Here is a 12,633-nt window from a genome sequence, read left to right as displayed (position 1 = left end):
TGTTCGATGCAAAAAAAAATAATTTTAGGAAAAACCCATAATCTTTCCCTTCACCTGGCAAGGTCTTATGCTCTTCAGAATCGCCTGTCATTGTACGTACATATTTCTTCTAAATGACTTACTCAAACACATACTTAAATTTAAACTTTACAGGAGAAAGTTTATTTCACCCCCTAAATTTGCACTTTTCGATTCACCTGGCAGATACACGTGCACGGCTGATGCCTGCCAGGTCATGGTTTTTAGCCTTGGTGTGCTATGAATTATCACTAGACAAATTTCTAGCCTTAGAGGACGACCGTTGGTTCACTAGCTCTTAGACTATAAAATCAACTATTGCCATAACGCTATAAAAAAGGTTGACTTAAGCTAGGCTTACCTGTAATGAAATCGTGCGATCAGTTGTTCCAGAAAATAGAGCAGTTGCATACGTTATATTTTGAAAATTGTATAACGGAGGGGAAGTTGAATTATATCTCTCTTGGTTTGCCGTTGGACCATAGTCGTAATTTTGGAAATTTCCTAAAAAATAAAAATAAAATAAATAAATGTTTACATTTACTTGTTCCACAGCTATGGCCAGTTCGGCAACTATGGCTTTTTATACCATAATAGTATAGGATGCATACCTGATAGGATCAACTGACCATAATGTAAACCCTGTTTTACTGAGATTGTGTTAACCAATGTACTTAATATAGATGGCATATCATCCTAAAATAATAAAACGAATTAGTAAGGCTACATTACTAGCAAAAATAAATAAAAAAGAATGTGTGTGTACTTTGTACGCACGTAAGAAGTTATACTTCTATTATAATATAATCTAACTTCATATTATGATTTCAACGAAATCAATATACTTTATCTCTACTTTAAACAGTTTTTTTGTATTGTATTTAAATATTAAACTAATTTTAGAAAGAACAAAAAGAATACCAAAAAAAATGACTTTGTCCGGATTTGAACGATTTGAATGCTCTACCGATCAGCTACCACTGTTTTTGTATTCAGTCGATCATTTCTAGGACATCATTACAATCACGGTGACAGATACGTTATTTGAAAATAAACATTTTCAATAATACTTATTAGGACAAAGACAAATCCACAGACATAAAAATTATAATAAATATATTTACTAAAAACACTAATAATATATTCTTATCACGTACACCTTATTTGCGCTACATAACTTAAAAGATGTAGCGACTAATACATACCATACTGTCGGTGTGCGCATGCGCCAGGGAATGTAAAGAGTCACCCTTGTCCCTAAAGAAGTATAACTTCAATAAAAATTGTATTTATCTATCACGATTTGTACGACCTCTATGGATAATACGACCTCTATGGATCCCAGAAAAAGGTGTGGAAGATGATAAGGAGACAAAAAACAGAAATGAATGAATTTATACGGATAGATAACATTACGGAGACACAATGAACTGAGCATTTCGCGAAATTATATGGAGAAGGAGAAGAAGAGAACAGAGAAATAAACATTAATGAAACCCACGATAGAGTACTAATATCAGAAGAAGAGCTACAAGAACGAATAAAAAAATTAAAAAATAGAAAAGCACCTGGTTCTTATAAGATAAATAATGAACTGCTAAAATATGGAGGAAGAACACTACTCAAATGGTTCCTAAAATTATTTGTCGATATAATAAATATCGGAATAGTACCAGCGGAATGGAAGGAAAGTCTCCTGCTACCGATACTCAAAAAGGGAGACTCGAAAAATTCTGAAAATTATAGAGGCATTAGTCTGATGAACAGCACATTAAAATTGTTGACGGCAGTCATAAAAGATAAAATCGAGGAAAAAGCGAATATGGCAGATGAACAGCAAGGCTTCCGGAAGAACCGCAGCACAATAGATGCAATTTTTATTATCAGGCAAATAGTAGAAAAGTCTATTGAATATGGAAAACCAGCATACATGTGCTTTGTAGATTTAAAAAGTGCTTTTGACAGGGTGAGGCGAAATGATATTTTAAATTTATTACAAGCTGAACAAATAGACCACCAGATAATAAGGCTAATTAAGGAAATTAACAAGAACAACAAGACCAGAATTATAATGTCAACGGGAGAAACAGAACGCATAGAACTAAAAGGAGGAATCCGCCAAGGAGACTCGCTCAGCCCATTGTTATTCAATATGATGATGAATCAAATAATTCACGAAGTCAGAAAACGACATGGATACCACATGGGAGCGCATAAAATCACGATACTATGCTATGCCGATGATGCAGTACTAATTGCTGATAACGAGGATGACCTACAAAGGCAGCTCCACACTTTCAATCTCACAGCAAATAAATTTAATATGAGAATATCGGTAGAAAAAACTAAATGCATAGTGATAAGTAAAGAGCCGCGTAGATGCAAGTTAGAAATAGACGGCAAAATTGTAGAACAAGTAATGAAATTCAATTACCTAGGAGTAGAGATCACTAGTGACAGGAATATAAGAACAGAGACCACAACACAAGCAACAAAAGCGGCAAGAGTAAGTGGTTGCCTCCGAGAAACCATATGGAGAAACAAATATCTGACCACGGAAAGCAAAATAAAAGTATACAAGACAACAGTAAGACCTATCCTAACATATGCAGCGGAGACAAGGACCGATACAAGAAAGACGAAACAACAAATCAACAATATCGAAATGAAAGTATTAAGATCAATAGCGGACATATCATTAAGAGACAGACAAAGCAACAGAAGTATAAGAGAACGTTGCAAAATTCAAAATATAAACAGGTGGATAAAAACAAGAAAGAAAAACTGGAACGAACATGTAAATCGAATGGAACCAGATAGATTAGCGAACATCTGTAAAAACAACAAGCCGTATAGCAGAAGACCCGTTGGAAGGCCGCCGAAAAGGTGGAAAGACAATGTACAGTTAACAACAACTGAAACGGAATAAGAGGCAGACAAACAGGAGTAATCCTAGTCGCGCGAAGAAGAAGAAGAAGATTTGTAGTAAGAGTGAATTTGTTTCCAAGAGAAAGAAAACGAAGAAGAATGACTTAGCACAAAAGATGTAGATTTTACTTTGTGTAATTTATTAAATATAATATTATTTAAAAATAAATGAGTATTATTACATGGCGCAGTCAGTACAAGAATAAAAAAGTACAGTTATCCAGAATGGATAATCTGAATGATTACTATTAAGTATTTCTCAGATAGTCCTTATCTTGGATAAGGACTATCCGAGAAACTTAAAACAATAGGAAGTAAATTCAACATTTCAACAACATTCAAGACAACAAACGCATTGAGATCTATTTTATCTAAAACTAAACCTAATAATAATACAAATATGAAAAAAATATTTTTAAGAAACTCTTTTCTTTAGTTACGAGTGACTAAAATTAAACATATTATAAAAAAATCAACTAAAAAGCAAAAAATAAAAAAAAATTGAAAAATCTAACACATTCCTTAAAGAAAAGCGTGGTGCGAAAACCGTTTATTCGATGAAGAAACGCCACGCTTTTCTTTGCGAATGTGTTAGATTTTTAATTTTTTTTTATTTTTTTCTTTTTAGTTGATTTTTGTATAATATGTTTAATTTTAGTCACTCGTAACTAAAGAAAAGCGTTTCTTAAAAATATTTTTTTCATATTTTTTTATTTACTTTTTAGACTTACACTTTTCTCAATCATTAAAATATATCGACATGTTTCTTAAAATATGTATAAAACATATGATGTACAAACATGAAAAGTAGTCGGAATCGGCAAAAAATTTGAAACTTTATTGTTTATTTATGAAGCATAATGTAAAAAATTAACGTAAAAAGTGAAATTATGTATAGTTCATATCATTAGCTACAACACGTAAAAGTTCAAGTTTTTACGTTGTAAAAAACAAGAGAATTTAAGCATTTTTCATTAAAATCGTTTTTTTTTATTTAAACAATTAATAAACGTAAAAAAAATTTTTTATTGATTATTTGTGTATTGTTCCCGCGAATGCATATGTCTGCAAATTTTCATTCATTTGCAATGCGAAGCCAAAACCGTCTTAATTTTTACTTAGATTAGAGAGTGCAGCCAGCACTCTTATCGACGATTTCACCTCTTGTTAGAGGCTCTTCAGAGAATGCATAGGCTGCTTTCTCTAGTCCAGGCAAAAAAATTTCGACATATTAGTCCCCCATTGCAACTGACGTGAAGGTAGTAGGTGCGTAGCGGCATCTGCTAAATGAAAGACTTTTTTCAACCTAAGAAGTTTTTCAACCTAATAAAAATACTTGTAAAATAAAATATTTTTTAAAAGATTTTTAATTGAAAAACTTATTGGCCCATTTTCCTGGTGACACCTTCAAGGATTCTACAATATGCAAGCCAGATGGATATATATTCCCTTTTGTCTTCACTGCAGCATCCATCTGGCTTGCATATTCTAGAAGCCTTGGAGGTGTCACCAGGAAAATGGGCCAATAAGTTTTTCAATTAAAAATCTTTTAAAAATATTTTATTTTACAAATATTTTTATTAGGTTGGAAAACTTAGTCTCTAATAATAATAATAATAAACAATAAAGAACAAAGATCTGTATTTATAAAATACCTTGTAAATGCGAAAAATTGTATTTAGGTGAAACATCAAGACCATTAAACGTTAGAATAAGTGAACATCAGTCTTATATTAAAAATAGAGAATTTGATAGATCTCAAATATGTAAACACGCATGGTACAATGAACATAGAGTTCAGTGGAAAGATTGAAGTATAGTCCTAAAAGAATCAGATAGTAAAAAGAGAAAAATCAAGAAGCGGCTCTAATTATACTAAATGAAACCAATTTTGTCACAAATACCTCGGTAGAATACAGTAGGATATGGTTACCCATACTAAAAGAGGAAGTCAATAGAAAGAAAATACTACGATTAGTAAGTCAATAACATATCGAAGATAGTGCATATTTATATTTTAGTGTTATTTATAATATATCTATGTATTATTAATATTATTTTTATAATTTAAAATAACATACGTATAAATTTAGTTAGTTAGCTTTGAGAGTAAACTGAATGTAAGACCAAATACTTACAATGTCATAATAGTATCATTAGGTTTTTTCCTGGTTTTTCCTCGCGATTTCCTATGGACTCACTAACACGACAATTTTACTGTCACCATTGCATGTGGTTTTAAAGACAAATCGCACGCTAAGATTTTTTGTGACGGATATTCTTGAGTTAAAGTTGATTTCATGTAATCGAATGAACTATCCTTCAACAAAGTCATTTCAGGAACGCATCTCATAAATATCATTTTAAAGTCTTCTACTATAAATGTATAATATGTTTGAAGTGCCGATATGAATGCGAATGGGTCAGAATAAATTAAATTATTAGAAGAATTTTGTTACTAAGCAACCACAGTTTTGTTTAATTTGGTAATATTTTGTATTTTGATAACGACGTTCGAGGTGAAAATCGAAACGCCAATAAAATCATTTCTAAGTCAAATTGTGGCTTATTTCACAGTTAGAATAATAAATCCAGAATGGAAGGAAGAATCCCAGGATCCAAGAAAAACGAGGGAAACCTTGTATTGTCAAATTCTTGTATTGTCTGATGTTGAGGACGAAGACAGAGAATAATGTAAATACTAAAGGAGCGTGCCGAAATGGATATCGGTTTCGTTGATATTTATATGATTTATTACTTTACTACCAGATAATACTGTAATACAAAGAAACCTACTACTTTTGAATTGTGACTGTCCATCCTTAGATTTTTGTATTGTACATAGTTGCCAGATTTCAATTTGCATACCAAAATATATTTTGAAAGGTTGAATTTAGAAAACAATGTTTTAAAATTTTTTTGCTCTACATGGTGCCTTCTACCTAAACCTTTAAGGAACGCACTATTTTCGGGGGCACCCTGTACAATAGGGTGGGCCGAAAAAGGGAAGAAAAATTTTTTTTTGGAAAATGATCAATCAAACAGTTTTTTTTTATTTCAATTAAAAAAATTTAGCCCCGCCCCAAGGGGTCGAAAAAAATTTTTTTTCTGAATTTTTTTTTTGATTTGGTATAGCATAAAACTAAAAGATATAAGCCCATTTATGATGAGAAAAAAATTTTGTCAAATTATTTTAATATTTAACCGCGCCCCTGGCGTTTTGAAAAATGCACTTGAATAAAAAATTCGAAATATGCAGCTCTTCGCTTGAAAAAATGATGATTTATTTAAATTTTGCAATAAAATTCTATTTTTATCATCATTTATTCAACCCACAACTCACCACGGGGAGGTAGCTGCATGTCGAGTTGCACCCGCCTCCCTCCCTTAAATGTTATGTAGTAAATCTAAATTTAATAATAGTAAAGTAAAACAAATAAATAGAAGGCTTGTGCTGGCAAATAAAGCCTATTTCGCGATGGGCCACATATTCAAATCGCGAGACGTACACCGGAAAACAAAACTCCGGGTATATAAAACAATAATCAGGCCCATAGTAAGTTATGGCTGCGAAACATGGGTGGTGACACAGAAATCTGCCAATGCATTAGATGTGTTTGAAAGAAAAGTATTACGTAGGATACTGGGCCCAATAAGGGAAAATAACAACTGGCGAATTAGGTATAATAGAGAAATATACGAGCAATATGGCAAATCCAAATCTAGCACAACACACTAAACTGCAGAGATGACGGTGGGCAGGGCACGTGGTCCGCATGCATGAGAATAGAATCCCCAGAAAATTGCTGAATGCAAGAATGCAGGGAAGAAGACCGGTTGGAAGACCTAAAAAGAGATGGGAAGACGAGGTCGATGAGGATGCCAGGAACTTCCTGGGAACGCGTTCATGGAAAAGAACAGCGGTAAATCAAAATGATTGGAGAAGCTTATTAAAGGAGGCCAAGGCTCGATTTGGGCTGTAGTGCCATTGGATGGATGGATGGAAAGTAAAAGTTAATTATTTGATGTTTTTACCTTTTTAGCTGTAAAATATTGTGACTTATTCTCGAATGTAGGTAAGTTCTGTCTTGCCTCTAGTCTAACTCTTATAAATCCGTCCCTACCCGAGTGACCACAAACTTTGCTAGATGCCTCTGTTACAATCTTTATACATCGCTCGACGGCTTGAGTGTGACTTGGTAATTTGCTTATATTTAAAAACGACCTATTTTTAATAGCTGCTAGCAGTTCTTCATTTTTAAAATCCATCGTTAGCGGGGGCTCTGTTAAAAAGCATTCATTCCAATTAATTAGCTCACTATAATTCTCGGCATTCCAATTTATGGCAGGGATTTTAAAAACACGAACTTTTTCTGGTTGATCTCTAGTTCTAGCCTTTAATATGCGTCGAAAACCAAGTTCTCTAATATGATTTCTTTCGTCGGCAATCATAGCTGTCAATATATTCTCCGGATGGGCAAAATAAGCGTTAGTTTGAATCACTTTATCTATAATTATTTTCACTTTTTCAGGAAGGTGTCTTGATTTATTTATGGTTTCCCATAAATGTATGGAGCCATATTCAATTGAAGGACGCGATTTTATGTTAAACCACATAGGTGCGTAAACTTTCGTAATCATCATCATCCAACCAATTCACGTCCACTGCTGGACATAGGTCTCCCTCAATTGTTTCCACACTTCTTACACACTTCCAACTTTCGTAATAAACTCAACTAAAAGAAGAAAATTCTGGGAAGGATTAGTTGTGGCTACATACAAGCGCAGTAGTCGGTTGGCTGTGGTTAACCACCGCGCATGATTGATTTTTCCAGGATCTCTTTTAGATAAAGCTTCAGAACAAAAACCATTTTTAATTGCACAACAAATCTGATATATCTCTGATCTGTGCTTAAACTATTTTTGTCAACTTCAGGTAATACGATATCAATTGACTCAAACTTTTGGATGGGTTTGGTTTCGCATGATGCCAGCAATAAACCAATTGGTCCCGAAAACGAGTTTGGTCCTTTTGTTTGTCCATCAAAGTGTTGGAGCAAGTGACGTAGGGGTAACTCATTTGCATGTAGCAAACAAACAACCCATTGAAGTGGCTTTCCAATTTGAACTTCAATTGTTCTAATTACACCGCCCTTCCAGCCAGTGTTGACGTTCGTGCCATCACAGCCTATTGCTTTAAGGTTTCTTGGGTTAACGAAATTTTGCTTCATATAAGATAAAATAATTTTCGCTATGTTGGCAGCGTTTGCTGGTGGATTTATTGATAGGTCACCAAAATATTTGCTTCCTGGCTCCTCTAATAAGGCTACAAGTTCCTCTTGTTCAATGTTACGGCGGTCTTCAACTAGCTTCATTGTTTGATCTTTTCTACCATCAAAGTAAATAGCTTCAATGTCTTTTCTTTGTTTGGTAGCATTTTCTTGTAAGTGTTTTCTTCTTTTTTGTAATTCTCGACGAACCTTATTTTTATCCACTACATTAATTAGATTATCTGACGTGACAAGTCCGAAATCTTCCAATGTAGCTGTTGCAATTTTGGCTTCTGTTCGATTTGATGCACCAGTCATATCGGCAATCTAAGCAACATTTGGTAATGCAACTCTAAGTTGGTTGGATGTTTTTGTTAGTGAATTTTTCTCCTGTGGCTCTTCTAGAGAATATGACCACTTAAAGTCTTCATCTTTGGTAAAGTCTTCTTCGTTGGAGGAAATGTTACTTTCGTGTTCGCTTCTACATGAGTTGGAATCAATCTTTTGACTACTTGTCGAAGGCATTGAAAGTTTAAGAAGCCTTTCTTCCCTTTTTTTAATTTTTTTCAGTGTTTAACTTATCTACCCCAGCAATTCGCATTTTTCTATCATTCCTCTGATCCTTTAAAAACCCTTGTTCTAACAAAGGCACTTTATAGAGTTTTTCACATTTACAAGATTTAAAATCATGAAGAAATGTCAAATAATTTTTTAGAGTCCAGTTTGAAATTTTGCACTTTTTGTAAAAAAGATGGTGATTTTCGTGTTTTTAGGGGTTTTCTTAGGTTGCGATATTTCTTATGATATGCTATTATCATGGCTATGACGCGTTTGGAGCCAACTGTTGGAAGTGAAGCAAGTTTCCATATAGCTTCTATTTTATTGGCAACCAGTTTCGCAACTTCCCACTCAGGCGGCTGCTTGCTCGAATTTCCCTTGATCTGTTCTCTTGTAAATAAATAACATCGAAACACATCCTCTTTGGTCGGCAAACAATTTTTACATTCTAAGTCGGAAGAAAAGCCAAATATTGGGCAAATGTCTGTTTTCCTAGTTTTAACTTTATCCATGTTTATGTTATGTGTCAAAATTGCACTATAACACGACCAATGCTTTTTTGCACGGATATTTTATGTAATTTATTACTTATCACTAACTGATTGAATAAACAAAGGCAGTCCTGGATACGATGACACATCACGGCGTAACGTTCTCAGTTCGCGCGGTAAAAAAATGCCTTTAATGAAAAATACTGTGTTCTAACAACAGTTTAAGACAAACTGGTGTCTGTCTCGTATTATATTCCTATTTCCGGTCGCCAAATCAGGCGAATTGCACAGGGGCGGTGCGGCTAAAATATTCAAAAGTATTAATCAAATTCTTCAAAGCTCCAGGGGCTCGGCTAAATATTAAAATAATTTAACTAAATTTTTTCCACATTATAAGTGAATTAATATCTTCTAGTTTTTTGCTATACCAAATTAAAAAAATATTATTGAAAAAAAAAATTCAGCCCCCTGGGGCGCGGCTCTTTTTTGAAAGAAATAATTTAAAAAAAAATAGGTTTAATTGTCGACCCATTTTGCAACTTTTTTCTACTATGCCAACTAAAATTTCCAAAAAAAATTTTTTCGGCCCACCCTACTGTACAATAGTATCTAATATTTTCAGGATAATTTACCTCATCTATGCTGTCCATCCCCGATTTGGTCATTGTTTCCATGCGCATTTTACAGGATTTCGTTAAAAACTTATTTTCTATACAGAACGATGTTGCCATATCTGCTATATCATCTTCAGAAAAAGATGGTGGAGGGATTTGATACAATTGAAGTTCATCCGCTAATATCTAAAAATATATTTCGTTAAAATTTGGAAAATAAATTTTCATTTTAAGATTTTTTGTGAGTGGTCGTTTGCCAAAAGCTGATATCGTCGCCTCAAAGCAACAGTAGGATATGTAAAAAAATGTCTGTCCTGAATGTTCGCCAACGTTCGGAACGGACAGGCACCTTAAGAAGAAGAAGAAACGAAATAAGAAAACAATGCTTAACAACATTGCTTACCTCTACTTCCTGTATTGGAATATGCTTGAGTAACCACAACACCCAAGGATCGTTAAAATTTTTATATACTGCCCCTGGAGCCAGTGCTACTGCCAACCTAATTTTTTTATTATATTCTGGTCTTTCCGAACCCATGACAAAAACTGAGGTACATCCTTGTGAATGGCCTACATAATAGAGGCTGCTTTGGTGTGTAGAATTCAGAATATAGTCAATTACAGCTGGTATATCATACATGCCTATTTCGTGAAATCTAAAATATTAATGATAGATTCGTAATAAAGCTTTAGACTAAATTCGAGTTGGAGGCACCTCCATCGGCTAACCAAGGTTTCTGTTTTTCAGCGTCATCACAGCCGCCTGTGGTGTATCCCGAAGCAAACTGAATCCAAGCTGTCGAAGTATGTATATAAATAAAATATTAAATGCGTACGGACGCATTAAAGAATATTCTCTGTGTCCAGATAGATGTCGCTAACACGTCCGTACGCATTCAATATTTTATTTATACAGGGTGATCAACTTCTGTGACAAAGTCAAATATATTTGTTATTATAAAATATATGAAAATAAGTTGTTAATAAAAGTTATAGACACCTTTAATGTACACATTTTAAAATTAGTGAGACATATATAGGGTCCTCCATAACACGGTGCCAAACCAAAGTTATGTTTTTTTAAATGGAACACCCTGTATTTTATTCAAAATCTGATTTCTCTACATTTTTCTGATTCTAGAGATATAACACTTGTCTAGGGTTATACTGAGTGTTTCAAACTTACGAGCACTTTTATTAAAAAATCATACTGATTTGATCGCCCTGTATGTTTCTAACGGTGTAATATAAACTTATTTTTTTAATGTTTTTGACTGTCAATATTAAAGTAGTTTTGCAACAATGTACAATTTTTTTATAACTACACAAATTGTATACAGGGTAAGTCAAAATGTAAATACAAGATTTTCTTCATAATTTTATATGGAACACCCTGTATTTTATATTATTATCGAAAAGTTTTATCACTATACTTACAAATCTTTTAAATATTCCATATACCTAAAGTTATTAGTTTTCGAGATATTTTAGTTTTATTGCTGATAACAACATGTATTACTTAATTATTATTAATAGCAATATTTTGATTTATTAAAATGTATTAAAAAAACTAAATTAAATAAAAAAAATGTTCAACGTACTTCTTATGTTGTAAAAGGTGTTCAAAATGACAACTACACAAGCCTGGAGACAAGTTTCGAAAGACCTACTGATGTTTGTAAGCATTTGTTGTGTGACACTTTGAAAGGCGTTTTGAATCCTTATTTTCATATCGTCAACTATTGTTGGAGGTGTCCTATCCACTACGTCTTTAATATAACTCCAAAAAAAGAAGTCAACTTCGTTTAATTCTGGTGATCTGGCTGGCCCATCTCTTCCTATCCATCTTTCAAGAAATAGTTCATCGAGTTCACCGTTGACAAGTGCGTTGTGGTGAGCAGGGGCTCCATCGTGAAGGTACCACATATGTTGGCGGATGTTTAGTGGCACATTTTTAAGTAGAATAGGTAAATGATTCACTAAGAAATTTAAATAAACCTCACCATTTACCGATTACTCAAAGAAAAAAGGACCTATAACGTAATTGCCTATGATTCCACCCCAAACATTTAAGGACCATCTAGTTTGACTATGTGTCCGATGACAGTACGGATTGGTTGTGGAATAATAATGAAATTTGTGTCTGTTTACACTACCATTTTTGTGGAATGTTGCCTCGTCTCCAGAAAAAAATAAAAAAAATCTCTCTGTATAACTATTTATTGCTGTGACCATTTACAAAATTGTACTATTCGTTCGAAATCATCCCCAACAAGTTCCTGATGTAATTGTATATGATATTGGTGCATGTTGTTTTTCTTGAGTATGTTTTGGATAGATCCATAACTTATATCTTGCTCTCTTGTAATATTTTGAATACTTGTATGAGGATTTTCTATAAGAGGCAGTAAAACATTTAATTCATTTTCATCCGTAATAATGATTTTTGTTTTTTCCTTTGCTTCATAAACAGAACCAGTACGATAAAAACTGTCTAATAAGTTGTCAAATGCTCTCTTATTTGGTTGTTGACGCTATGGACACCGTTCCTTATAAATTCTTGTGGCAACTAATGAGTTATTGAAACACTCTCCTAAAATTCAAATCATGCCTGTCATTTCTTCAAGACTAAAATTCATTGTTAGGTAACAATTATAACAATATGGTAAACAATTATAATCATTAACAAAAATAAAAACGTACAGATAATTAAAATCTTACATCTGACAGTTCTTGTGTCAATTATTTCAAAGC

The 12,633-nt window shown here is 33.3% G+C and overlaps 1 protein-coding gene across 1 annotated transcript in view; it reads right to left on the bottom strand.

Annotated features, from left to right (window-relative positions):
* LOC114332826 (lipase 3-like) overlaps positions 1-12,633 on the bottom strand; it is a 112,339-nt gene that overhangs the window by 67,217 nt on the left and 32,489 nt on the right. Inside the window, exons 3-6 of the mRNA XM_050660089.1 lie at positions 10,283-10,535; positions 9,898-10,065; positions 630-714; positions 380-522 (exon numbers count right to left, since the gene is read on the bottom strand). Of these exons, the coding sequence (XP_050516046.1) occupies positions 380-522; positions 630-714; positions 9,898-10,065; positions 10,283-10,535 (649 nt within the window). The remainder of the gene's footprint in view (positions 1-379; positions 523-629; positions 715-9,897; positions 10,066-10,282; positions 10,536-12,633) is intronic.

This window comes from Diabrotica virgifera, chromosome 9, assembly GCF_917563875.1.
Source record: "Diabrotica virgifera virgifera chromosome 9, PGI_DIABVI_V3a".
NCBI lineage: Eukaryota > Metazoa > Arthropoda > Insecta > Coleoptera > Chrysomelidae > Diabrotica > Diabrotica virgifera.
Note: the sequence above shows the minus strand (reverse complement) of the source record. Positions and strands in the feature narration are given on the sequence as shown.